General features: G+C 44.5%; 1 protein-coding gene across 1 annotated transcript; it reads right to left on the bottom strand.

Moving 5' to 3' along the window:
- Positions 1-116: 116 nt before the first annotated feature.
- Positions 117-27,024, bottom strand: LOC121620457 (lymphocyte antigen 75-like). Its single transcript, XM_041956498.1, has 5 exons — positions 26,929-27,024; positions 14,005-14,374; positions 12,249-12,593; positions 10,983-11,074; positions 117-797 (listed from the first exon to the last, which is right to left on the bottom strand). Exons 1-5 carry the CDS (start codon positions 27,022-27,024, stop codon positions 666-668), a joined length of 1,035 nt encoding a protein of 344 aa, XP_041812432.1. The 3' UTR covers positions 117-665.
- Between the last annotated feature and the right edge of the window lie 677 nt (positions 27,025-27,701).

The raw sequence follows: 27,701 nt of genomic DNA, 5'->3' as shown, positions 1-27,701 counted from the left end.
AATAACACATACATACATAGAAATTAGAATGCTACTGTGGAAATACATTTTTATTTTGAAGTTTTCATATTTCACAAAATATGTTCTATTCCAAATTTTCCGTTTCAAAAAAAGAAATTCATCATTAACTTTATTTGGTACCAACTTTTTAGTAGAGCACTGTTATGACGTTAGTGGACATGATGTCCTTCAGACTCTACATTCCCATGATTGTAACACAGGCTTTCAGCAGAGATAACAACAACAAATAAAAAGATAATTTGTCCATTTCTCTTGGAAAAGCATATATTTGTTTCAGGGACTGGGCTAAGGTTACATTTAGGTTAAGTTAAGGGTTGTGGTTCGGTAGGTAGTGGCTATGATTTCACAAAAATATGTTCTATTCCAAATTTTCCGATACAAAAAAAGAAGAAATTCATCATTAACTTTATTTGGTACCAACTTTTTAGTAGAGCACTGTTATTATGTTATCCTTTCAGCAGAGATAACCCCGATGGCATCATCTGGGTTATTTTTACAGTCTTAACAAAGCTCCAGAGTCGTTTTCACACTCTGAACAGGGAAATGATCATCATGGGTGTGGGGACGTGAAGATGCTGGATGCTGAGCCTACAACCGAAAGCATCCGTGCACTTAAAAAGAGCGTAGTGTGATGATTTACAGCATCACTGGTGACTACAGTAGTTAGTCTCCTTCTTGTCTGTGTCTTTCTTGTGGAAGACCTTTCCATCAGGCTGCTCCACCCATCTCAGTTTCATGTCTTCACCCACATCGTGATCCTTCAGTCTCTGGTTTAACTGAGAAACACAAGAAAGTGGAGTGCAGGAAGATTCCATATGTTAGGTCGTGATTCAAATCGTCAAGTGAAATAAGATACAGGTCACACATGGATGATAATGGCGAGAGCGCTGAAATCACAGATGAGACTAAAAAGCAGCCAACGGCAGACACCAGGATGGAATTTAAGTAACATTACAAACTACTTTTAGTGGTATGTTAAGGAGTAGGAGGGTTCAAGGAAAAATTATTGTCATCATGGGGCATCGGTAAGGATGCATGAGCCAGGAGAAGTGCTTATTTTCAAGACTTTTCAAGTCTTCAGTTAACACACAACAACAACAAAAAACACACATGGACCGATGTCTCTGAAACAAAGCAAACCAAGGATTAGAAATTATCAAGTCCATTAAACTTCTCGTAAATAAAGATAAGGATAAATAAAGATCTAATTTAACTTCGTGAAAATGCTAAATGTGCAAAACCAGCCCTTACCTGTGCTGCCGCCCCGTGAAATGGTGAAAGACTGAATGAATGGGTGAACAGGACTTAAATAGGGCGTGCACAGGTGAATGAGGTGAGAGGCAACCAATGAGTGAAGAAGAAAGGGAGGGAAGTGAGGTAAAGGGAAGTGATGTAAAGGAATTGAGGTAAGCTAAACAGGGAGGGGAGACATGAGAAATAAGAGTCTTTACTACAGCCGTGATGCATCGCGTTGTCCCATGATGGGAAGGTTTGGGGTGACTGGGTCAATATCTGCGATGTCTGAGGATACATAACCGAGTGGTTTTGAATTAAGGATGCCTTCGATCTCAATCAATACTGTTCTTAGAACCTCTTCAGTAACCATTTGTGCACCAATGGTTACTTTCAGAGCGTTCTTAACTGAGCGTATTTCTCGCTCCCAGCTACCACCAAAGTGTGGTGAGTGTGGAGGATTGAAAAGAAAGTTGATTTTCCTTGTAGCCAGCACTTCCTTGAGAATGGGAGAAAGGTTGCTGAAGGCTTCTTGCAATTCTTTGCTTCCTCCTTTGAAATTGATCCCTTGATCACATAAGATCTCACTTGGTGTTCCTCTCCGAGAGGTGAATCGACAAAGAGCCATGAGGAAAGAGTCTGTGTTGTTATTGTTATGTTATGTTATTGAGAAGGTCAAGATGTACACATTGTGTTGTGAGACATTTGAATATTATTCCCCTGTCTCTTCTCAGATCGGCGACCAATCGAGACATGGTATGGTCCAAAACAGTCAATTCCAGTGGAGTAGAATGGAGGTTTGAATAACCTCAGCCGGGCAGCAGGCAAATCTGCCATCTTTGGGATGATGGGTTTCGCTCTCCATTTTTGACATGAAACACAGTTACGCTGATGTCGGCGCACAGCCTCTCGTCCTCTCAGGATCCAAAACCTCCGTCTGATTTCAGCAAAGAGTCTCTCTGATCCAGGATGATGCAGTTTGTCATCATAATTTTGAATGATCAGTTTGGTCACATGGTGCGTAGGTTCGAGTACAATTGGGTGTACCGACTCAGGTTCCAACTGGTCACTTTGCCGTAGTCTGCCTCCAACATGGATGAGCCCAGAGGCACTGCACAGCTCTGGAGATAAACATAGTAGGCAACTATGTGATGGAAGTGGTTTATGTGCCTGGAGGCAGGATAGATCCTCACCAAAACTATCCATCTGTGTCTGTTGTAGGATTTCCTTCTCTGCTTTCAGATATTCAGCTGCAGAAGGATTTCCACTTGTTGGATTAGACAGGGACTTGGCAGTGGCATCCAGAAGCTCTTGGTAGGTTTTGAGTCTGCTGGTATTTGGTAAATGAGTGGTGGTGTTTATGGAACCACAGAAGTATGACCTTTTATGCTCTGTTTGATCCTCATCATGTTTGAAAGATTGCAGTTTGGGCCAGATTTCTGGAGGTCCATACAGGAATGTGGGACCATTGGTCCATCTGTTTGGGCTGAACATGTCTTGCAAGGATTTTCCTCTAGTAACATCATCAGCAGGGTTATTGCTAGAGTCCACATATCTCCAGTTTTGATGGTTTGTGAGGGTTTTGATTTTTGCAACTCTTGCTCCTACAAATACTTTAAAGCGACAAGAGTCTGCCTGAATCCAGCGGAGTACAGTTGTGGAATCACTCCAAAGTGTTGTGCCTTGGATTGGCAAAGTCAGTTCATTTCTGATCACATCACAAAGGCGAGCACCAGATAGTGCAGCACATAACTCCAATCTTGGGACTGACAGCTGTCGTTTTAGGGAAACACGTGAGCGAGCCAATATGAAACTCAGCTCTACTCGTCCTTGGTCATCTTCTGATCTCAAATATGCAACAGCGCCATAAGCATGTTCAGAAGCATCACAAAAGATATGGATTTCTTTGACTGAAGTGGGAGCATGCATTAATGTGGAGGTGTAACAGAGAGGGATAGTGATTTGAGGAAGATATTCAAGTTCTCCTTCCCAGGATTTCCAGACTGTTAGAAGGTCATGTGGCAGCAGGGGGTCATCCCATTCCCTCTCTTTTCTCCATAGCTGTTGGACCAGGACTTTTGCACGAGTGGTGAAAGGCAGAAGGTAGCCTAGTGGGTCAGACAGACGAGCAAGGACACTATATATGTACCGCTTTGTTGGGATTTGTGGTTTAGAGTGTTTGTATTTGTACCTGAGGAGATCACGTTTGCAGTTCCATAGTAATCCTAGGGTGCGTTCTTGGGGCTCATTTCTGTCTTCTGAAAGCCAGAGTTCACAGCTCTCAGACCTTGCTTCAGGTGGTAAATAGTTGATGACAGAGGGATCATTGCTGGCCCATTGACAGATGTCAAAGCCTCCTGTTGAAAGGTTAGCTCTCAGTTTGTCAAGGAGTGTTTGAGCAGCAACAGCAGAGGGAAAGCTTTGCAAACAGTTATCCACATAGAAGCTCTGAGTTACTGAATGCTGCACATCTTTATCGAGCTGGTGGTCTTTCGCATGTTTCTGCAGAGCATATGTGGCACAACAGGGGCTACAAGTAGTACCAAAAGGAAGGACCTGCCATTGGTACACTGAAGGGGGAACCTCTCTATTCATGTTATGCCACAGGAATCGAAGAAGGGGCCTGTCTTGAGGAAGAAGACGGTCTGGTGAAACATGCTTTTAATGTCACCACTTATTGCTACAGCATGTTGCCTGAAGCGCAGCAACACACCAAGCAGTGATGGCCCAAGGACTGGTCCTGGTAAAAGGTACTTGTTAAGGCATTGTCCTTGGAAAGTGAAAGAGCAATCGAATACGATGCAATCTTTATTGTTATGGGTTATCATGTGATGACTGATGTACCAAGCCTCTTTGCTGTTCTGTACCTCTTCAGGGGCTAGCTTGGTCACATAACCAGCCTTCTCCAGTGTCAAGATCTGATCATTGTAGGATTTTGCTCTGTCAGGGTCCTTGGATAATCGCGATTCTGTGTTTCGAAGTCTTGACATTACAGCAGACTGAGGAATGTTCAAGAGAGGACAATTTGCTAGCTTAAGAAGTGGAGTAGCGTAGCGATTGATATCATTGACTTGGACTCTTGTCGTGGCCTGTTCAAGAAGCTCCAAAGCTTGTTGGTCTTGTTTTGATATAATGGCCGCTTTCTCACTTCTTGCAGGTAGAGCATCAAGTTGCCACAGTTTCTCTACATGGTAGCGTAGCTCCTCTAAAGGGGAGTTAATGGATGTAAAAAAGACACTGGACAGGCAATGAGGAATGGTTCGATGTAAAGTCTCTGATTGGCCCTTTTAGGGTCCAGCCTAAGCAAGTTTTAACAGCAGCGGGTGACCCAAAAGGACCCAGTCTGACTGGTGCAACAGGGGTGATGAGGTGGATGTGATCTGTGCCTATGAGCAGCAATGGTGATGCCTTGTGGATGGAAGGCAGAGGAATGTCTTGCAGATGCTTGTATTTCCGTTGCAAGGATAGCACTGGATAATTGTGATCTGACAATACCAGTTGGCTTGCAGTGAAAGCATGATTAATAGTGAAAGTCTTGTATGGGTTGGCAAATGAGATCTGGAAACTGACAGATGAGCCATGAAGTGTTTCAACGTTTTGGGGTACAGTCCTGAGCGATATTTTCTCAGCTTGACCATGTAGGTTGAGATGCTGAGCAGCTGGCTGCAGGAGAATTGTACGTTGCGAGCCATCATCAAGAATAGCATAAGTCTCCAGAGTCCTTTTTCCATTGTGGAGGAGCACTTTCACAACTTTCAGGAGCACACCATTGCAGTCACTGGGTCGATCAAGATACAGTGTTCTCACAACAGGACTAGTATCATTGTTGGATCTCTTATTCACTTCACACAGTATTTGTAGATGTCTTCCTTTGCAGATGGCACAAAATTTCTTAAGGTCACATTTAGAAGCTTGATGAGCTCGAGCACAGCGCCAACGACGTCTGTTTTCCTTTATCCATTTTACCTTGTGATCCTTTGACATGTCATTGAATTCAGGACATTTGCTGATATGGTGTTCGGTGGATCTGCAGTATGCACAAATTGCTCCAGATTTTGAGGGGAAGTCTGAAGATGATGTGGGTTCACAAGATTTGTTTGCTCCATGCAGAATCGTCTTCAGGACAGGTGTGGATTTACGGGGCTGTCTGTGCTGATTGGAAGATGAAATGGAAATTTCCTTTCTAGGTTGACATCTTGCTTCAGTTTGTAACCAAGAGGAGAACACCAACAAGTCATATGTCATGGCACCTTGATTTCTGTAGCTGGAATGTTCAGCAGGTAGCTTCTCAAGGAACTAATGAAACTTACTGGATGTTCTCATCTAATCAACAGTGTGGCATTTACTTGACCTTTATTTTGTTCACTTTAGATTTGCACTCTTTCACTGAACTCATGATATTTACTGGATGTTCTCATTTAATCAGCAATGTCACAGTTTAGTTTGATAAGCAGGCCTCTGTCGGTCATGTTAGGATTGTTGCAATAGGTACACGCCTCAATGACAACATTCACTCACTTTTTTATAGCACTTTTCACCATGAACAGTGGCTGGCCTGTTCATGTCAGAGATAACTGGCCAATGAGACTCGTCCGTGCGGGTCCAGCCTCTGTACGGGGCAGTACCAGCCCAAGAAGATAACTGTGAATCACACCCGGAAATCGGGGCTCCTTCTGACAGAGATCCTGTGAGAGCTCTGTTACTCTGAGTCCAGCGCTGCCTTATTTTACCTGTGACCTAAATAAATTCTACATCTGTGAACTGAAGATGTCTTCGACTTGTTCTTGGGCTTCCAACTAAAGAATCAGGCTAACAATAGGAAAAGGCAAGGGCTAGTCGTTTAGCTTGGTCCATTTTAAGATGATCAAGAAGAATATGGTATTTGAATTGTTCTGTCTCATTTGGGTCAAGCAGGTTAGTGAGGGCCATACGCAGCATCCGATACTGCATCTCATCCTCTCTGGTCAGGTTTGGAAAAGAAGGAGCTTCACATTCGTAGACATGTGTCCTGCCAGAGGGTGCCGAAGGTCTCTGTTCCTGGTGATAAAGAGAGATGGAGGACTGTGGCCTTGAAGGTGAAGACTGCCTCTGTTGAGAGGAGAAGGAAACTAGAGGCTGAGCAGGATTTATCACTGAAGGATTCAAAGGCTGAGCACTCTGATTTTGTAGGTGAACCTGTGGTGATGCTGCAGGAACAATGGAAGGTAACAAATCTGGAGAAAGGATCGGCCTGGGAAGACCAACCGAAGGAACTGCAGCATCAAGGATTGACAGGTTAGATAACTGGGGAATGGCAGCAGAGATAGCAACAGGATGACGACGGACCTCGGGTGGACATGAGGCAGACTACATTGGTAATGTGATTTAACACTGGGCATATCAGGTTGGAGCGTAGGAGAAGCTGCTGGCGGGTTACTCACAGGTGGTTTCTTCCTTGTAGATGACCCAGTTTTGGATGAGGATTAGGAGGAAGAGGATTCGGGAGTATAGGATCTATTCATAAAACTCTAAAAAGAGTTCAGTCTGATTTGTAGGAACTGGACCAGCACAGTCAATCATATATTCCTCTTCATTACTATCACTGTCAGGCTCATGTGTTTGTTGTTCTTGTGTGTCATCCTCTTGTCCAGCTTGCAATCCATGTGTGTCATTTACAGGATGTGTGCATTCTGTTTAGCATTCAGCACCTTTGGTTAGGATATTCAACTTCATAATCTTGGAGATGAAGAGGGGGTCGTGTTTCACGCCCAGAACATCGAAGGGTCTCTTCTGGCTTTGGCTTTAAATCCATGATAATAATCACATCCGGCTCGAAGGACCATGTTAAGGAGTAGGAGGGTTCAAGGAAAGATTATTGTCATCATGGGGCATCGGTAAGGATGCATGAGCCAGGAGAAGTGCTTATATTCAAGAATATGTTGATCTATTTTCAAGTCTTCATTTACAACAAAAAAACACACATGGACCGATGTCTCTGAAATAAAGCAAACCAAGGATTAGAAATGATCAAGTCCATTAAACTTCTCTTAAATAAAGATAAGGATAAATAAAGATCTAATTTAACTTCATGAAAATGCTAAATGTGCAAAACCAGCCCTTACCTGTGCTGCCGCCCCGTGAAATGGTGAAAAACTGTATGAATGGGTGAGCAGGACTTAAATAGGGCGTGCACAGGTGAATGAGGTGAGAGGCAACCAATGAGCCCCTCCTTGAACCGCCACCTTATTGTGGTGGAGGGGTTTGAGTACTCGAATGATCCTAGGAGCTATGTTGTCTGGGGCTTATTGCCCCTGGTAGGGTCTCCCAAGGCAAACAGGTCCTAGGTGACGGGTCAGACTAAGAGCGGTTCTATAGCCCCAATGATTGACACAAAAACGAGGAAGACTACGTCGCCCGGACTGGCGTTACCGGGGCCCCACCCTGGAGCCAGGCCTGGGGTCGGGGCTCGTAGGCGAGCGCCTGGTGGCCGGGCCTTTGCCCACGGGGCCCGGCCGGGCACAGCCCGAAGGAGCGACGTGGGCCCGCCCTCCAGTAGGCGCATCACCCGCAGGAGGGATCAGAAGGGGCCGATGCGGTGGGATTTGGGTGGCAGTTGTGGGCGGGGGCCCCGACGTCCCAATCCCTGGACTCAGAATCTGGCAATGGGGACATGGAATGTCACCTCGCTGGGGGGGAAGGAGCCCGAGCTAGTGCGGGAGGTTGAGCGGTACCGGCTAGAGATACCGGTGCGGGCTCACCTCCACGCACAGTCTGGGTTCTGGAACCCAACTCCTTGAGAGAGGCTGGACTCTCTTCTACTCTGGAGTTGCCCATGGTGAGAGGCGGCGGGCTGGTGTGGGCTTGCTTATAGCTCCCCACCTTAGCCGCCATGTGTTGGAGTTTTCCCCGGTGAACGAGAGGGTGCCCTACGCCTTCGGGTTGGGGACAGGTGCCTCACTGTTGTTTCGGCCTATGGGCCGAACAGCAGTGTAGAGTACCCACCCTTCTTGGAGTCCGTGGGAGAGGCGCTGGAAAGTGCTCCGACTGGGGACTCCATTGTTCTACTGGGGGACTTCAACGCTCACGTGGGCAGCGACAGTGTTACCTGGAGAGGCGTGATTGGGAGGAACGGCCTCCCCGATCTGAACCCGAGCGGTGTTCTGTTATTGGACTTCTGTGCTAGTCACAGTTTGTCCATAACGAACACCATGTTCAAGCACAAGGGTGTTCATCAGTGCACATGGCACCAGGACACCCTAGGCCGGAGGTCAATGATCGACTTCGTAGTCGTGTCATCTGACCTTCGGCCGTATGTCTTGGACACTCGGGTGAAGAGAGGGGCTGAGCTGTCAACTGATCACCACCTGGTGGTGAGTTGGATCCGCTGGTGGAGGAGGAAGCTGGACAGACTTGGCAGGCCCAAACGGGTAGTGAGGGTCTGTTGGGAACGTCTGGCGGAACCCTCTGTCAGAGGGGTTTTCAACTCCCACCTCCAGGAGAGCTTTGACCAGATCATGAGGGAGGTTGGAGACATTGAGTCCGAATGGACCATGTTCTCCACCTCCATTGTTGACGCAGCTGTTCGGAGCTGTGGCCGTAAGGTCTCTGGTGCCTGTCGTGGCGGCAATCCCCGAACCCGGTGGTGGACACCGGAAGTAAGGGATGAAGAAGGAGTCCTATCGAGCCTGGTTGGTTCGTGGGACTCCTGAGGCAGCTGACAGGTACCAGAGGATTATCGGTCGGCCTCAAGGATATTCTGGCAAACCGTCCGGCGCCTCAGAAGGGGGAAGCAGTACCCTGCCAACACTGTTTAAAGTGGAGGAGCTGCTGACTTCGACTGGGGATATTGTCGGGCAGTGGAAAGAATACTTTGAGGATCTCCTCAATCCCATTGCCATGCCTTCCGTAGAGGGAGCAGGGGCTGGGGACCCAGAGGCTGGCTCATCCATTACTCAGGCTGAGGTCACCGAGGTAGTTAGGAACCTCCTCGGTGGCAAGGCACCGGGGGTGGATGAGATCCGCCCTGATTACCTCAAGTCTCTGGATGTTGTGGGGCTGTCTTGGTTGACACGCCTCTGCAACATCGCGTGGCAGTTGGGGACAGTGCCCCTGGACTGGCAGATGGTGGTCCCCCTATTTAAGAAGGGGGACCGGAGGGTGTGCTCCAACTATAGGGGGATCACACTCCTCAGCCTCCCTGGTAAAGTCTATTCCAGGGTACTGGAGAGGAGAATTCGGCCGATAGTCGAACCTCGGATTCAGGAGGAACAATGCGGTTTTCGTCCTGGTCGTGGAACACTGGACCAGCTCTATACCCTCCGAAGGGTTCATGGGAGTTTGCCCAACCAGTCCACATGTGTTTTGTGGATTTGGAGAAGGCATTCGACCGTGTCCCTCGTGGCATTCTGTGGGGGGTGCTTCGGGAGTATGGAGTCCGGGGCCCTCTACTACGGGCCGTCCGGTCTCTGTATGACCGGAGCAGGAGCTTGGTTCGCATTGCCGGCAGTAAGTCAGACCTGTTCCCAGTGCATGTTGGACTCCGGCAGGGCTGCCCTCTGTCACCGGTTCTGTTCATTATTTTTATGGACAGAATTTCTGGGCGCAGCCAAGGGCCGGAAGGGAGTCTGGTTTGGGGACCACAGGATTTCATCTCTGCTTTTTGCGGATGATGTTGTCCTGTTGGCCTCTTCGAACCAGGACCTCCAGCATGTGTTGGGGCGGTTTGCAGCCGAGTGCGAAGCGGCTGGGATGAGAATCAGCACCTCCAAGTCCGAGGCCATGGTTCTCGACCGGAAAAGGGTGGCTTGCCCTCTCCAGGTTGGAGGAGAGATCCTGCCTCAAGTGGAGGAGTATCTTCTATCTTGGGGTCTTGTTCACGAGTGAGGGAAGGATGGAACGTGAGATTGACAGGCGGATCGGTGCAGCAGCTGCAGTAATGCGGTCGTTGTACCGGTCCGTCGTGGTGAAGAAGGAGCTGAGCCGAAAGGCAAAGCTCTCTATTTACCGGTCAATCTACGTTCCTACCCTCACCTATGGTCATGAACTCTGGGTCATGACCGAAAGAACAAGATCTCGGATACAAGCGGCTGAAATGAGTTTCCTCCGCAGGGTTGCGGGGCGCTCCCTTAGAGATAGGGTGAGGAGCTCTGTCACTCGGGAGGAGCTCAGAGTAGAGCCGCTGCTCCTCCACGTCGAGAGGAGCCAGCTGAGGTGGCTCGGGCATCTTTACCGGATGCCTCCTGGACGCCTTCCTGGGAGGGTGTTCCGGGCATGTCACACCGGGAAGAGGCCCCGGGGAAGACCCAGGACACGCTGGGTGACTATGTCACTTGGCTGGCCTGGGAACGGCTCGGGGTCCTCCCGGAAGAGCTGGAGGACGTGTCTGGGGAGAGGGAGGTCTGGGCATTCCTGCTTAGACTGCTGCCCCCGCGACCCGGCCCCGGATAAGCGGAAGACAATGGATGGATGGATGGATGGCAACCAATGAGTGAAGAAGAAAGGGAGGGAAGTGAGGTAAAGGGAAGTGATGTAAAGGAAGTGAGGTGAGCTAAACAGGGTGGGGAGACATGAGAAATAGGAGTCTTGACTACATGGTATATTTATAGTTTGACCACATACGTAGTCCAAATCAACATGAGGGATATTCACTGTGTACGGTTTTCTCTGCAAAAACAATGAATTTTAATTGAATTTCAGCTCAACTTTAATCAAATGTGTAGTCTTTTGGCATCATGCTCAAACATCATTACCTTCTGCAAGATGTCGTCCTTCAGCTCCTCCATGTCCACAGAGGCGTCTGTTTTCAGCGCCACCCTCACCACCTGCCTCCTCACAGTGGGAACTGTTTCACATAAGGGAAGAGCAACACTGTCATGTAGTAAATGTGAACCTGAACTGCATCCAGAGGCAGTCTTGCGATGGGACCACACCAGCCGTGAAGCCTGCCAACACACCGACATTATTACTCACTGCATTACTACATCGTTACATGAGTCCTCGGTACTCATGAGTTGGACCACACTTCCTCCAACCCACTAAAATACTTAATTGCCCTCCTTCCATTGGTACAATTTGTTGTACAAAACTTTTGCACGTTATATTTCAGATTTTTTTACGCCTTCTTTCTTGATTCCAACATGCTGCTTAAAATGTTTCTCTGAGTTACTGTGCCTGATAGCAAGTCATCTCATCTTCCTCCATGAAACCAGCCTCTTTGTCGACAACAGTGATTTATTCCCATTTAAAATCCCAGATCCCAGACCAGGTCTTCGTCTGTCTGCTTTGTTCCTCCCATCCAGACTCAAGGCTCATGGGCCAAATCCGGCCCGCATATCAGTTTAATTTCTCTTTTTCTAAATTTTGGCTCCACCTCCGGGCTGCCCGTGTTCGGAGCATGTTTGGGAACACTTATTAGTGTGAGCAAATGTTTTCTGTGATGAAGCTCGAGAAGTCCACTCCTCCGTCAGGAGGAAATAGGCCAGTCTGCTGTATGGGGCTAAACGGCATGCCAACATAGATTCATGTTTAGGGACATGAAATGTGCTGCATGTAAGTTTTGCTTGACTGGAAAGTTTATTTGTAATTCTTAGGGTTGTATGTGCAGATCAAGGAAATTTTACTTTTATTTTTTATTATCATTATATTTTTATTATCCCACGCAACCACTGAGTTGTCATATTTGGGACTGTGAAACAGGCTATGTGAGACTTGAAGAAATATTGGCGAGAACAAGATTAATTATTTTGCAGGATGCTTTTTGTTTAAATAAATGCCCCACACAGACATTGATTTGTCACATTCAGGCCTGTGAAACAGGTTGTTGTGAGTTGGCTGTATGGTTACTTTTTTAGGGCTTTATGTAAACTAACTTCTATGTGAGAAGGCTACATGGGGCATGCAACAATATATTTTTTGATTACATAAAAGCATGCCAATAAATAAAAATGTTAATCATACATTTCTTTAAATATTGAATTGTTAGAAGGAACAGCTGACAGTGTGAAATCAGAACTCACCACTGTAACATACAAAGTTCCGCGGCATGTTGCAGTCCGCGTTCTGCCATTTGCCAAAGTTTGAAACGGCACAAGAGTGGGAGTATGTGACGGATGGTGCATTGGTCGCCCAGTTAGCGAATGAATGTGTGCTCCCATCTGACCACTTCCATGAGTCTCTGTAGAGGCCGATCCATGTATATGCGTTGTCTTTGGTCATCTTCCTTATCTGGTCATTCTCGGCTTGGTTCCTCACACTGGCCAGGTCAGTGTAGTGCTCCCTGCAGTAGCTCTGAGCCTCCTCCCAGCTCTTAAGCTCAGCGACGAAGATGAAGCTCGATGAAGTGTCGTTTGTTCCTCCCGTGCCTGAAAATATTTGAATAGTGCTGGAATAAATGATGCTGCATGAAAATGAATATCTGAACAAGGTTAGTTTTGCCACAACTGTTAGTGCAACTTATTCAAAACACAGGTATCTTACACATAAACGAGCTGCAAATATGTCTTTGTGCTTGTAAAACATGGACATAAAGTGTGGTTGCTGAAGCTCAGACAAGAATAGAGGCTTCTGAAATGTTTCCTGTGGACACTGAAACTGCAGCAGAGCCTTGACTGAGCTGTCACACAACAGGAGCATTCAGAGCATGCTTTTATTGGTGCAGTTGGTGAGAGGCAGGGGTAGATGATGGTAGTGCGGCAATTGGCAGTTACATGTGGCATCTGGGCCTGTGGTAGCATTGTAGCAGCTAACAATTGCTACCAATAGTGGTAGTATGATAGTATCTTAGCAGTTAGTATTAGCATCTAGCAGTTAACATTAATAGTAGGTGAATCTAGCTGTATTGTCTTCTTCGGTTCCTCTTAGCAGGTAGCTGTTAGCATTTAGCATTAGCATTACCATTAGCTAAATGGTAGCATCGGAACTGTATTGTCTTCTTCTGTTCTTCTTAGCGGTTAGCATTAGCATTAGCTAAATGGTAGCATCGGTACTGGCCACTACCTGGAGCATCTCCTAAACAGGCCTGGGTCAGTTGAACGTGGCGGTGCTGTTTGGATTGTGTAGGAGCAGTGTGAACTGGCACTAGGGGGGGTGACTCTGGGACGCCGGAGTTCACCGCCTAGCCTCCTGGAGGTGTAGTGGGACTAAGTAGGCGAAACACTGTTAAAGGGAGGTATCCACGTGATGACCCCCAGAGACGTGTTAGGAATCACTGCTCTTTGGCAGGTATAGAGGCAGATTAGAGCTCCAAGGTTCTTCACTGAGAATGAATCCTCTTTTTGAGCACAAGTATCTTGTGTTTAAATTAACTGTGCTTGTAAAACATGAACATAAAGTGTGGCTGCTGAAGCTCAGACAAGAATAGAGGCTTCTGAAATGTTTCCTGTGGACACTGAAACTGCAGCAGAGCCTTGGCTGAGCTGTCGTACAACCGGAGCATTCGGCTTGAAGGACCAGCGTGCAGGATTCTGTGGCATCTATAGGTGACGTGCTACATGGTGCTACAACATGGTGGACTCCGTGGACCCCCTTTGTAAGCGTGCACAGCTCATTCTAAGGTAACAAAAACACAGCAATGAACGAACAGCTTTTAATACTGCAGTCCATTTCTGCCAACAGATACCCGTAATTCCTACACACTGGGCCTGTAAAAGGGTGAATGCGAACTCTAAACCTGCTAAACATCAACATGCTAGTACTGCCAATGTAAGCATTTAGCACAGGGCACTGTTGTGCCCAACTAAACCCTCACACAGCTGCTAGTGTGGCTGTTTTTACCGTTGTAGCAAATAAATTTCAAAGACCACGAGCAAATGGCATCCACCCATCCACTGCTGTAATACATTGCTGCACATAGTTTGTAGTATGCTGGGCCACCATTGGGTTCATCAGCATTCCACATCCTGAACCCAGCCTCTCCTTCACCATAGAATCCTGGTTTTTGCAAAGACCACTTCCAAGCCTCAGCGTCAGCCTGCAGTCCGATCCAGGTGTTGAGCTTCCCTTCTAAAAGTTCATTGAGCTGAGCCAAGTCTTGCTCATTGTGCACAGAGGCCAGGTCGGTGTACTTCCACTTGCAGTAGTTCTGAGCTTCAGACCAGTTCTTTGGATTTTCGACGAGGAAAACAGGGAGGTAGGAAACACAGTCCTGCAGTAAAGATAAAGGTAATTATTTTGATGCATTCAGTGATAAATCACTTTACACAGTCTGTGACCCCTCACAAACATCTGGGCGTGAGCCGTATGATGAATAACTCATTAAATGTGAGTGTGAATTCAATATGGCAGAGACAAGAAAGGCAAATAAAGGACAAGCTCATTTTTGTTCTGCATGTTTACTGTAGACTCAACACAACGTCTCTGACGTGAACTCACGGTAAAATCAATGTGAGACATTTGATCAAGTTTGTGGAAATGAATGACTCATACTGACCTGATAAGACCAGTATAACTGCAGTCCCTCTCATGGCGTACCACAGGACAGCTCGCTTGCACCTTCAGTTGATCAGTGTAAGTATGTTATTTTCTGTGGTGGGGAATATTAAGGTTGCATCTTGTTGGGTCGTTTCAGCAATAAAAATGTATGTATTTTACAAGCTCTGCATCCGTTTTGCAAAATCTTCTTTTTAAATTTTATTTAGATTTTCTCAACACAAACAGCCTGCATCATATACACTTCCTGCATGAACAAAAAATGACCCGCAGTCGTAATGACAAGGTAAACCAGGATAGGAAAAAAAAAACACAAAAACAAACAACACTCATTTCCCTTCATATAAAACGAACAAGCTCAACATCAGTAGCTTTATATCTGATTAACTTAACTGAAGTATGTGAAACAGGAATGAATATAAACATATGTATATCAGTAACATACATATATTTCTATGGTCTTAACAGCAGATTTTCACTGACAGAAGGTAAATTTCAACATTCCTTCCACCTTAAACCTTTTCTAGATTCTAACAACATTTTTGACAGAATATGATTTCTGCAGGCTTCTGAAAACTTTACATATTCATGTATTATCTAATAATTATAATGTCTTCTTAATTGCTCTGCTGTCCAAATAAGTATAAATCAAGAGTTTGGATTAGACTTCTCGTTTGCATGTAGTTGGAAAAGTCTGCATTAGTTAGACTGAATTTGTTCTGCAGATCACTTTGGCTCCCTCCATATAATCCTGCTTAATGGTAAGTATTGAAGAGCTGTCCAAGGGTTGTTACTATAAAGCTGACAGAATGAAGAAGATCATCAGCAAATGAATGAGGTTTACACTGGTAACTATGCAGACACCTGTAACTGAAAGCATCTCTATTCAAAGTCCAGACAAACTCAGATGCACACTGACAACATCAGCATCAACAATTCCATTCAGCTGAATAGGACATTACATTTAATATACATGTAGTCATAAAACCGTCGATAGATATGATGTTTAACTCATCAACCCTTCGCCATATCTGTCCTTACCTGAAAGCTGTTCAGTTGCTCAGTATCCTATCAGCTGAAACTAGTATTCTAAGAACTGAAGAGGTCTCTGGTAAAGGTTTTGTTTTCTCAGTGCAGTGAGTGCTGGTCTGACCTCTGACTTCCTCTCACTGGAGGTGAAATCATCCAGTCACATTTGTCTGGTTTTCGGTTTAGAAGACTATTTGAATAACATGCGAGTCTGCAGAGCTGCCTCGTCTGATGATAAGACGCCACACTGTGATAATGTTTGGGTGAAATGAATGTGCTGTGAAAGTCATACTGTTGAACTAATCTGTGTATTCAAAGAAGAGTTGGGCTCGTCACTGTTTGTTTGTTGCGGTCACTTGAATGTGATGTGTGACACATGCTATGTATACACACACACAAACACAGTCCAGTCCACTTTATGCTACTTCATGCTTCTCCACTTCTCTCACATTTATTCCACTACATGACTTTTATTAAGTTAGGTAATTCCTACACCGTGGTATTACCCAAATGTGTCCCTGTGAGCTTTGATAAAACCTCGACACAGAGAAAAATGTGGTCACCACTGTGCTTACAATGACTATAATCTACCACCAGAGAGCGCCAAATCACCACCACTGTCCCTGTAGACTTCCTTTTTCAGCTCAGAGTGGAAGTTAAAAGCTTGCTGGCGTGTAGCACACAGACACACACATGCACAGCACCCCTAAAGAGCTTAAAAAACAGATCAGTGACTGCACTGGCTTCCAAAACACATATATAGTGTACAGTGGATCTGATATCAGTACCTGGTGGTGAGCAGGTCTCTCATGGCAAACTATGATACTGAGCTCCAGGGATGTTGTGGTGTTGGTAATTAGAATGGAAGAGGTCTCGTTCTGATGAGAAAGTTTAAGGCCCATGGACTGACTGAATGAAACTATGGGGGTAGTTTTCATTATTTGTCACAGCCAGGACGATGCTGTCACTTGCCATCAGTGCATCAATCACCTTCTGGATATGTCAGGATACTTTTCCTCAAACCAAACCCATTCACTACAGTTGAGGCAATAGTTTCATAATAGTGTGGTGTATTTTTTTTTAATGTACAGCACAACATACACATAAGTACACAGACGCTGTGAGGACGTAAATAACCACACATGAAGTAGGAACATCTTTTTACTCAAAGTAAAAATGAACTTTCAACAAAAAGTTTGACTATTTATTGATGCACCCAAATTTTGGCCAAATCCCCAACTGGCTTCACATCATTGTACATCATTTTAGAATTTTATCAAGTTATTTCAGAATCAGAGCAGCTGATGCAAATATGTCTTTCAAAATCTAACTTTTCTCCTGTGCAAATATTATTTAGTCATTTTTGACTCTAACACATGACTGATTGACTGTTGCTCATTTATGTCAAAACAGCCCAACACTAGATACAGTACAAATGTAATGCTTGAGCCTCATTTTGCTGACCATTTTTTTTTCTGATAGCTTAATATTGCTCCAGATCTCGCTAGATATTTGGCTTGTGAATAATGGGTTCAATATTTACTTCGGTGAATATGGGGCGAAGGAGTCTGTGCTCATGCACTCACGACCTGCTGCTAGAGGCAAAACCCACAATACAAATGACTTCCAGCGCACCTTCACAATTCTCTGGCGCATGTACAGCAGATCGATGACCTCACATCACTCCCAGCATAGCTCCGCCATCTCAAGCCCGAGTGGAGGAATAATCAGCCAGAACAGGCGGAAACACCTGCGCAGGTGTTCAGGGCCAGCAAACAGTTACTCACTTACACACTCAGCGGTTACAGAGCAACATTATCTTTCATTATAAGTCGTGTTCCTGGCCACCTAATGAAAAGTCCAATAGTCATTCACTTTCGCTCTGCTTTTGGTCTCTACCACCTGCTGAGGGAAATATCTGGCTATTTAGCTGCTAAACGCTCCCTGATGTTCACCGGCTGGTTACTGAGTGTCTGTCTGCTGCTTGGCGCTGAGCAGGGAGCGTTCAGTGGCCTTTTAGAGCTTTTTTCAGTGAAAACGTGCAGCGAAAATCTCTGGAAGACTGACATCATTGCAAATAGATTTAGGTACGTTGAAGGTTAGGCAACTGCAACACTTGGTTAACGATTGGTGGTGGTGATGGTTGAAGATCCTGGTTATGATTACATTTCAAATGTTCTCAAGTCTATTTGCAGAGGAGCATATCTCGACATCAAAAGAAAAAGGATAAGAGGAGTCATCTAAACTGAAGCTGCCGTATCATCTGATCATTAATGTAAGACACAGGCCGTGCCTGAGTCAGGGCCGGTCTGTCAGGACGAAGAATCTCAACAGAAATACGGCTAAAACCCACTCGCATTCCAAGGTTTACCTTGACATTTCACATCTTGGGCTGTCCTCTGTCTTCACCAGACACCTGTCCTGGAGCATGCTGGTTGAAAAGGGCCTTTTTGGCTAACAGTAATGTCAGCAGAGGAAGTCCAACCCACACTTTTGAGAAATGCCTGGCAAGAAGGAATAACAGCCAAAACCCAAAATGTCAAGGCATCCTTTCAATTTGTGTCTGTGTATCATCTAGCCTGAAGGTCTGGAGTCATCTCAATCACAAAACATGCGAATGACAATTTAAGTTGAATATATTGAGAAATTACTTTTAATAAAAAGTTGGGGAAACAAAATGCATTTAAATTAAACTGACATTAATCAATAAGCTTTAGATGACCTCTGTAGTGATGAATTCCCCAGAAAACATCCCTAGACGCGTTCTACTGATCTTTTTCCCCTCTTTTAGCTCCTTGTTTTGTTTTTACAGACATGCATTTAGTGTTTGGTTGAAACTGAAACATTCTCATCAAAGTCCTGTGTGCAGATGTTTTTTAGCAAAGACAGATCTCGATAAAACCCCTGTACGCTGTCTGCTGAGAGCCAAACGGCAGACCGAAAAGGGTCAAATGTAGAATCTGAGAAGCCAGATATTTTTCTCGTGAGTTGGTGAAGACCAAAACAGAGCTAAAAGGAGAGAGAATATTGATCTTGCATTCATCAGGTAGCAGGGGATCGTTTGAATAGCTGGCTGCAGGCGTTGTGGAACATTTGTCACATGATAACAAGCAGCGGAGGAGGTGACAGATTCCTTTTTGTCGTGCAGACTGTGAGATGAAGCTGATTGATTAATTCAACTTCAGGTTACTTGGTCACACATGTTGTTCCCAAGGCCAAAATCATGTTATCACGTATGACACTGACATGTGATACAACACACAGTGATATAAAAACAGTAAAGGAAAAATAAGAATGACTATTATTATTATTATTAATGTTGTTGTCATAATTACCACCCCAGTATCATTGTCAGTTGTGCCTTTTGCTAGACCATTTCCCCCCTAGCTAAAGGCCATCCCTGCCTCATAAACTGGCCCATGCTCAAGACCCTTGGGTCCCAGTTGGGCCCAGTATGTTTTATAGAAAATGAGAATATGTCCCAAGGCAAATAAACTAAATTCCTCATTTCTCAGGTCCAGCAACAGAAACAGTATAAAATGCCCTGAGGTGATGATGGTTACCGTTTAGTGAAAATGTAGATGTGGAAATATATTTTCCACAGATTTGTTTTTGCTGATTTTTATCTAACATGACGCACAATGAACTTAACAGTAAAACATAAACGTACCAGATGAAAAAGACGTTTATGTAACGTGGCGTACATCTGGAAATCAAAGAGCTACTCCGGACATACAAAGCAGAAAGACACATTTGGCTCCGATGAAAGGAATGGATTATAAACTGGAGAGAAACAAGGCCTCAAGGAGCAGGCTTTCAGACAAAATGAAAAATAGACTTATTATTTTGTTTTTTCATATTTTATTTATCATCTGTTCAGTTGTATTCCTTCTATTTAAATCGTGCTTTAAAGGTAATTCGTCTATAAATCAACAACTGACCCACTAAAATAATATCTCAGAACTTTATCTCTAATTATTAACCACAACCAAGAAGCACTGAGTGCTGAAATCAACCTAAAAAACACCAACAAAGCTTTTAGCTTTAGAATGCAACTGTCCCAAAGTAACTTTATATTTTTTATTCTTGCTGTCTGTAACAACTTAATTTCCCCAGTGTGGGATCAATAAAGTTTTATCTTATCTTATTTTGTCTTATCTCTTAATGGTATTTTTGGCTTTGACAAGTTATGCTGGGGTCTTATGGATAAGACAGGAGAACTTTTATAATATGAGGACTGGGTTAATGCTGTAAGTACAGGGCTCTGCACACAGACTGTATGTCCACGCACACAGGCATTTGTTTGTGCGTGTGGCCTTGTAGTCCTTTTTTCAAAGTCTCTTTCTGAAGTCAATACCCAGACTTACCGCTGTCGGACGTTGTTCAATAATTCACACCCAGTGTCCTTCCTCTGCACAGCGACTTTTCTTCTCTCATCAAAGGCGGTGGGGAAAATGTGCTGTCTTCCTGCTGCTTCCGTCTGTCTGACAGCAGCTCGGTGCGGTTCAGAGTGCACATCATGGGCTTGTAGCGGCGCGTTTGAGTCCAGCCCGTGACCTTTGCTGCATCATTCATCTTTCATCCCCTTTTCTGAATGCTGAGGAGAAAATGTTTGAATCTGGCCACTGTACGCTTCACGGTGAAAAGAGGCCTGGATTTTTCATCTCTGCTTTCGGCCACACTGACGGCATGATTCTGGGGACAGCGATGTTGGTCTGGTGGAGCCACAGGCAGAGGTTTGGGTATGGACACAATCAACCATTGTTTTTGCTGATCTCAGGCGATCTTGTCATTTTATCTCCACCGCTGTGGTAAGATCTCTGCAATCTGGAAGCATCTCGTTTAGCCTGGCGAGATAGTCTTAAAACAAACAGAAAGGCCCTCCACAATCCCAGGGCAGCCTGTTCCTCGTCATTAGTAGAGGAGGAAGAAGAACGACAGGTTTCTTTTCTGCGCTGTGGCCAGCTGACAGAGAGCCATAACTAACAGCCCTCAGCAGCAACGACTTCATGAGCTTCTGTAATGCTAAAAATCTAATTATTTGCTAATCCTGTGATCACTGGCGACTTTGGTGAAGGCTGTCTAGGTGCCGTGATTTGCCCTGAACCCTGACTGAAACTTTACTTTTCATTTTTCCAGCAAATTGGTCCTCAACCAAATCAACCCTTTCCAGTATCTTACCTGAAAATAACATACGGGCCTTTAATTCTTCAAGACATCAGTGTCTACTGGAGGTTTGGGTTTCGAGAGACCTGTTAATTATCTCTCTGACCGACTGAGGCGCACAGTTAAAACAATTGTTTAGACGTGCAGCGAGGACTGCACGTGGATGTTTATTTTCCATTTTCTCTCCGCTGCTCGAGAAGATTTCTTTCACTCCCCAGCAAAATCTGTCATCCATGGTGGTATTTTATCAGATGGTTTCTTTTTTCTCTGAGTGGGACTCCTCCATCAATATTAGTCAGGTTGCCGTGGAAAAAATGGACCATTTCATTCACTGAGTCATTTAGATCGGACAGACAGAATTTAGGCTGGGATTTGTTGTCTAGAGGAAGGCTCAAACCTTCATATTCAGGAGGGCACAGGTCAGCAAGCTGGCTTTAATCATTCGGCTTTAACAAGTTAAAACCTTAAAATTAAGATGTCTGAAAGTTGTAAAATTATTTGGGATGAAAGTTTTCTTGATGTGGTCTCACATTAAAAAGGCACCACTTAAATAATGTGGCCTGGTGGTATGAGGCCGCGATGGCCGACTTTATTATAAAGTGCTGCAGAGGGACTGTAGTTAAATCCCTAACATGAACAGCTTTTGTTTTGCATTTTTTAAACGATTTGAGGGTAATAATTGATGTGTGCAGACAGGCATGTGGTGCCAGGAGCTTGTCAGAGTCAGAATCACTTTAATGTTCCGTGCATGTTCACAAACCTGCTCAAATCCTGCCTTTTAAATATGACTTTAACTAACTGCTAACAGCCAGCAGGAAGCACTTGGTACAACGTTCTTCCTCTCCAGAAAGTCTCATAGACTATGGATGCCCAAAGTGTTTGACATGAATTAAATAAGAACGACAATATGAAATAATCATATGAATAAATATTGTAAAATGCATAAATGAATGAACAACAGTGGGAAATAATTGAAGAAAATTAAAAACTCTGCTCATTATTATATAAATATAATTTCATGATTAACTTTTGTATTGCGTATCCTTTTTATTTCATCAAAGACATCTTTTACCCAGCTTTCCCTCGGGCATCAATAAATTGTTCTGATTCTGCCCCTTTTCAAAAGTCTTTTGATTTAATTTATCCACTTTTCCCTGTGAAATAATTTCTTTCATAATGTCACTTTTCACAACAGCGGCGTTGTTCCCGCCCCCTCACTGTTCAGCCAATAACGTACCACATGTGTGTCAGATCAAGCCAAAAAAATAATAATAAAACCCTGATAAACATGGATGAGTGCCCCCTGCACAGGACTGATCAGACACAGACATTTAAAGTAATTTCCACTCAATTGTCTTGAAATTCCAACAACGATCAGACTTTTGCTTATTGTTAATGGATATGATGTTAGTTCCAGCAATGTGGCAGGTTTATTAAAACCTCAGGAAATCATGGTTGAGGTAATGTTGCTATATTCTGACCTGAAAAGCATTGATGATTTTTGCGATGGTAGCGTTTACCTAGATATTCCTGGTGATGAGAGCGTGACATTTTGACACTGGCAGTGATGGAATAACTCTGGTGATCTTCTGACTTTATTTAGTGTCATCACCAGGTCAAAATTTGTCCAGCGCTTTATGTGGTTTATGTCTGAACACGTGCAAATGCATTCTAACTCCCAACTGGTCACACTTTCAAAATAAAGCTCGCTGACAACAGTAAACTCACGGTTTGTGAAACAGTTAAGTTTGTCAGGTTTAGGCACACAAAACTGCTTGGTCAGGTTGAGGAAATGATCATGGTTTGGCTTAAAATAAGTACGTTAGTTACGTACATTAAGCTACGTTCGTTACATGACTTTGCTTTCGCCTCCCTGCACATTGAAAAACGATGCTGAAGTGGTACCCAGTGCCTTAAAATGTGACTCCAGAGGGTCCTGGAGTTGGGTTGTGTTAGCATGTATGTTAGCATATTAGCCTTTAGCTCAAAGACACACTTTGCCAAAGCAGAGGCTCGCAAAGCCTCGTCCCATTTTTTTGTGCAGCTTTTGAGTGGTCTGGAGGAAAACGCAGTCCCTCATCGCAAACACACACCCATCCCAGAGCCTCTGTGGATGAGCCAGATATCTTAAATGTAAATGCAGCTCCTGTCTCGCACTCTGTCAAGGGGGTGAGGATGAATAAAAGCAGGCAGACAGAAGAGATTCAGGGACGCTGAAATGTGATGACTGACACCAAGCCTTGAACCAATGTTCAGAGGAAGAGGTGCCACAGTCTCAAGGCTGACAGCCCGATACATCGTCCTTTCATTCAAATGGATTGATGATTTGTGTGTGTGTGCGTAATTAAAAACTGTACGCTCTGCCTCATCCTTACTTCTATCTATTTATCTGAGTGTACATCAATGGCAGACTGATGAATTACAACTAGAGGAATGTAGAAGTAGACTCTGTGGTTCCTGCAAGCATCAGAGGATTGTACAAACTACATAGATGAAAAGCGGTGGTCTAAAATTGGGCTATTCTTGTCCTCATGCTCAGTGTTTACCTGCCACCACAACATGCACATCATAGTACGTCACGTACAGCCGACAGCGCTGCAGGCTCTAATGAGAACAGTGTTCGGCCTGCAGACAGAGCTTTGCAGTAACAGGTGAATGTTCTCATTTGGGCTGTGAAAACGAAGCAGATGTTGAAAAGTCTGGAGTGCATGGCATCCACCTTCTGTTCCTGTCTCCTCTTCCTTTCAATGAAGATAAGGTTTCAAAAACACATGATTTTCTGTTTTTGCTTTTTTCCTCGAGCAGTTGTGTTTCTAGGAGAAAAAAGTAGGCAAATTTTGGTTTAGCAGAGCCTTTCCAAGTCTTAACCTGTTAAAATTAAGCAGTTCCTTCTTTCAGATAGAGGTTATAGAGAAGGGTTAAAGATGACTTAGGCTTTGTTTCATTTGCCCCCCTTCAAGAGGTCATATTATGCTCATATTCATGTTCATACTTTTGTTTTGAGGGGCTACTGGACTAGATTTACATGATTAAACACATTTTTTAATACTGCACATTACTGCAGCACCTCCATTCATCCTCTGTCTGAATCGCTCTGTTTTAGTTCCTGTCTCTTTAAGGCCCCCCCCATAAAGCAATTATTTTTGTGGTTTGCACAGTTGTAATTTATTGCTCCGTTTGTTTTTATTTGCACCTAATTGTTCTTATTTTGCACCTTATTGTTCCTATTGTTCTTATTTGCACCACCACCTGTGAGATCAATAAAGTCTAATCTAATCTAATCAATAATAACAGAAACATGACTAATAATAAAACAGTGTATGATAGTATATTTCTACATATATTTATGACAGTATATGAAGAATATATACATGTTTAATTTCAATTCATCAATATTATTATCTTTCTTTTTCAGGTTTTAAAGATAATATTTGATATAGTATATGTACATAAAAACAATAATATTACATATGAATAGAAATATGACTCATAATAATATAATAATACCAGTAGCGCTGGGTGTCAAGCAGGACAACAGGAGGATCAACGGGAACCTGTGAGATGAGAAAGCACCAGATCTGCAGGGGAAGGAGTTAGTAGCAAAGTTCCTAACAAGCATAAATGGGACATGAATGCTAAAGATGGAGGGAAAGAGGAGGAGTGCGGAGCTCAGTGTATCGAGGGAAGTCCCCCGGCAGTGTAAGCCCATAGCAACATCACTAGGGGCTTGTCCAACTGTAAGCTTGATCAAAAAGGAAAGTTTTAAGACTACTGTTTCTGACTTAGACCGGGCGTCTGCCCCCCAGGCTCAGACATTTCTGTCAGACTTCCACCAGCATCCCCACATGGAAGACTTTCCTGTTGGACAGAGCAACTGGTGTGTCTTGATCGTAACCTTCCACATCTTCATACAACACCAGCTGACAGTGAGGTAGATGAGGTCAACGAGGTTTCAGTGGAACACTGGTCCTGCACATCGTGGCCATCACGCAGATCATTCCTAAATAAAGAATTTTGCTTCTGATCTTCCTTGGTTTAAGAAATCATGACAGCACTCTTTTTACAGTTACATATAATGTCATGCCGCACACCATAACTCCATGTACAGACCGAGGAGAACAAGTGACAGTATGCCACCTTGTCAGACCTCAATGATCATAAGGGAGGGTGCAGATATGCTCTTAGCCCGCATAGCTTGCATGGTTTGATGCAAATACCCAAATGCAAAGATTCTGAACAGATATGGGGGACCCTTCGCTTTTTTACATTAACAAACAATTAAACATCATTAAAGCCAAAGGTTGCCATTCTGGACTTTTCTCATGAAAACACTAAAACCAATCACGTGGTAGAACATCTCTCAGTGCTTCCTGACCTTCCTCCCCTGTCTGTGGCACTCGGATCCCATCCCATTGGTTCCAGCTGAACGCGTTGAGATGCCTCAAACATCTTGCTGTATGAATGATCTGAGGTATGCGTAAAAATGCCTGTTCATGCGTGGGAAATGCACTTTTCTTGGTTTTTGTGTGAAACATCTTCACACACCCCTCAAGCGTTTCGTGAATTACTGGCTGGCACAGTAGGAGGCCATTTATGGTAATTAAGCCCAAAATTTTCTCTGAATCCACAGATCTCGTTTTGTGGAAAGCTGGAGGAGGGATTATGTGTTCTAATTATGGTGGCACTTGTTTCTGGTGCTCAGACCATACACTGTTCGGCCCGATTGAGGCATCGTAAGTCAGTTTCAGAACTTGGTCTCAAATGTTAAAACTTCAGCAGAGTATGCTTTTGTTGCTGTGTTTTTCAAGGTGTGCATCATTGATGGTGGATGAGAACCAACGACTATTAACCTACAAGTATTCAGATGGAGTGTGCAGAATATTCAGTGTGTGCTGAGGGGAGAGGCCAGACTGATGTTACTACTACGAGTAAAGTTAGGTTGCTAGGATACTATGGCAGGCTGGAGTGAGATGGAGGGGGAGTTGATGCTGTGTGTATGTGGTGGTGGTGTTGGTGGTGGTGGTGGGGGAGATACAGAATCAGATGATGCTGCCACTGAATGCTTATCAGACATCTAGAGAGTGAGTGTAACAGAAGGAGGTAGGAAAAGACAAAGTAGGGAGATGAATAACAGGCAGAGAAGGCATTAAACAGCAAGGGAAGGAGACATACAGAGAGAGAGGGAGGAGGGTTGTGATGATTACTCCTGAGAGGAGAAGGAGAGTATGAGTGAGGGAGCAGGGAGGAGTGTGTGTGTGTGTGTGTGTGTGAAGCTGAGGCTGTGTGGAAAACGCCAGGGAGCGAGGGAAGACAAGAAATGTAGGAGGAGAGGAGATGAGAAAGCAAGAAGCAACTGTGTGAGAGATGTGAAGACACACCAAATAGCCAGAAATATACGGACATCCGAACGTCAGCATACTGTGTGTGATTGTTGGACGCGGGATTTGAAGACTGTGGGCCTTAATGTGCCGCAATAACAACCTCCAGCCTCCTTCTGGCTTCGGCCGTCCCGCCAGATGCTGGACCCTGGCTGCAGACATTTACTCTGATTCAGCCACAAGGGCATTGAAGGGGATGAGCACTGACGCTGCAACACGAAGACATTCATATTGGTTGATTCAGCATTGTTCATAGCAATTTGCCTTATTGATTTTCATGCAGAGTTGTCTGTTAAATATGAAGCTACAGCCAGCAGCTGGTTAGCCTAGCTTAGCATAAAGCCTCGGAACAGTAGGAAACCACCAGCCAGTTCCAAACTGTGTCAAACAATCCATCAATATGTATCCAGTGGCCCACTGATGGGATGTAAATCTATTTAAGTTGTTTCAGTTTACAGTTTTGGTTCAGTCTCACCAGTCTCATCTAAATTGTTTTCAGCAGCAGCAAGGTGAAGATTTTCTCCGACCTCCACACGCATGCTGCTTCCTGCATTGCGACTGAATGCTGGCATTTGACGTAAATCATGAGGTCTGAATCATAAAGCTCTGTCCCCCCACTTCTCAAAACCACAAGCCTCAAGGGGTGAGTATACTTGTCAGGCCGCCCGACTGCATCTGAAATTCCCTCTTGCCTCACCTTCCTGACGTTCCTGAGCATGCCCTCCTCATGCAGCGGCTGGCCAGATGTGCGGCAGGGAGAGAGAGGGAAGCGGGGCTGGAGCTTCGCCGTCATGTTCTCTTTTCTTCTCGCCCCACAACTGCTTCCCTCGCTTTTCGTCTGCACAGCTGAATTCAACACTATGAATGCCTTCGAGGAGAGACCGTGCAGAAGTATGCATCGTTATACTCATCTCGCTGTTTAAATGAATCCCAAAGGTGTTGGGTGGGGTTGAGGTCTGGTCTCTGTGCGAGCTGGAAGAAGTTGCAATGAAACAATTAGCATTATGATTCGCCTTAATTAGCCTAAACCACGAACAACAAGCCCAGCCCAAACGTACAAAAAAGTATGTGGACAACAGTCTGTGCATTCTTTTGTCAATACAGTACAAAAGCCACATAGAGGCAGACTAACATCTACATTATTGCTCATCATTTCTACACAGCGTTGTGTCAGAGGGAAACAAAGTGTGAGAGAGATGCAGGGGATAAAAGATACAGACAGAGTGAGCGAGTGCCAGAAAGTGGTAGAGCGAGCATGAGGCAGAGAGGGAGAGTGAGCGAACTAACCGGAGAAGCAGCATGTTTCTAACCTGAGGGCAGAGCAGAGTGTGATATTCCCATGGCTACTATTGTGATAGACACCGAAACCAAACCAGACAGCAGGCTGCTTAACACTCAGCATCAGACCCTCTTTAATCTGACAAAATACAGCACAGCTGAGAGCTGGATGGATGGATATGCACACACACA

The sequence above is a fragment of the Chelmon rostratus genome, chromosome 17, assembly GCF_017976325.1.
Source record: "Chelmon rostratus isolate fCheRos1 chromosome 17, fCheRos1.pri, whole genome shotgun sequence".
Classification (NCBI taxonomy): Eukaryota; Metazoa; Chordata; class Actinopteri; order Chaetodontiformes; family Chaetodontidae; genus Chelmon; species Chelmon rostratus.
The sequence above is the reverse complement of the archived record's forward strand: the minus strand, read 5'-3'. Positions and strand labels throughout refer to the sequence as shown.

Bases quoted from the DNA above. Each gene is read 5' to 3' on its own strand.
- LOC121620457 (XM_041956498.1), bottom strand. From the start codon at position 27,024: ATGACGGCGAAGCTCCAGCCCCGCTTCCCTCTCTCTCCCTGCCGCACA. The intron at 14,375-26,928 runs GTGAGGCAAGAG...TCTTTACTGCAG, and splicing joins TGCTCAGGAACGTCAGGAAG to GACTGTGTTTCCTACCTCCC. The intron at 798-10,982 runs GTAATGATGTTT...TGTGTTTCTCAG, and splicing joins AGGACGACATCTTGCAGAAG to TTAAACCAGAGACTGAAGGA.